General features: G+C 39.2%; 1 protein-coding gene across 1 annotated transcript in view; it reads left to right on the top strand.

Annotated features, from left to right (window-relative positions):
• The window catches only part of LOC119592500 (putative nuclease HARBI1), a 3833-nt gene extending 2833 nt beyond the window's left edge, over window positions 1-1000 (top strand). The window contains exon 5 of the mRNA XM_037941348.1: window positions 35-1000. Coding sequence (XP_037797276.1) covers window positions 35-728 — 694 coding nt within the window. The 3' untranslated portion in view covers window positions 729-1000. The remainder of the gene's footprint in view (window positions 1-34) is intronic.
• Window positions 1001-1006: the final 6 nt, after the last annotated feature.

Here is a 1006-nt window from a genome sequence, read left to right on the forward strand (position 1 = left end):
TGAAAAAATTCTTGAAACCAACCATTCTTTGCAGATTTTATGAAGTTGCACAATTTCCTAATGTTATTGGAGCCATCGACTGCGTCCACATGCGAATTTCAAATCCAGGAGGAGCAATGGCAGAACAGTGCAAAAATAGTAAAGGCTGGTACTCTGTCAATTGCCAGGTTGTAGCCGGTCCAGATCTTAGAATTCTTAGGGCAATTGTTCGCTGGGGAGGAAGTGTACCAGATTGGCAGATATATGAGAACTCTCGGCTAAAAGAAGTCATGGAACAAGGGGAATATGGACATTTGGTTGGGGATTCTGCTTATCAGTGTCAGAGATACCTCCTGACACCTGTGGTTAACCCAACAACGCATGCAGAGAAGTGTTACAATAGAGCACACTCTGCCACTAGACAGAAGGTGAAGCATGTCATTGGAATAGTGAAAAGACGCTTTCCTTGCACAAGCCAGGAGCTCAGATCAAATCCCAAAACATCATGTGCAATCATATTAAGTTGCTTTGCATTGCATAATTTTGCTCTGGAACGCCAGGGTCCTCTTGATGACTCTGAAGCATGGTATGCTCCTGATGATGGTCCTCAGGACAGATACACAGGAGACTATGACCCAGAGGGAGAATCCTACCGGCAACACATCATTTATGAATGGTTCAGTCATGATCCTTCAGGAATTAACTATCATCAGGATGAAGCCAATTGTGGGAACCAAACTTGGCACTAAGACTGCAAAAAAATATTTTCATTTTGTTAATAATACTTGTTAGAATCTCTTCTTTTCTCTATGTAAAATTGAATTGATATGAAGGCTTTCACATAAAAAAAGCTACAGAACAGTAGCTTCAGAATTAATGAATACAGGACCTGTGATATGAATTAACTGTGTAATATGAAGAAAAAATAAGGCACAATTCATTTGGAACATGATAATGTCTTTTGTATTTTTTATATAGTTTTGTGATTTCTTTTTGTGTGATGCAGAAGAAAACCCATTCATTTTGT

This window comes from Penaeus monodon, chromosome 30 (genome assembly GCF_015228065.2).
Source record: "Penaeus monodon isolate SGIC_2016 chromosome 30, NSTDA_Pmon_1, whole genome shotgun sequence".
In the NCBI taxonomy this organism is placed as follows: Eukaryota; Metazoa; Arthropoda; class Malacostraca; order Decapoda; family Penaeidae; genus Penaeus; species Penaeus monodon.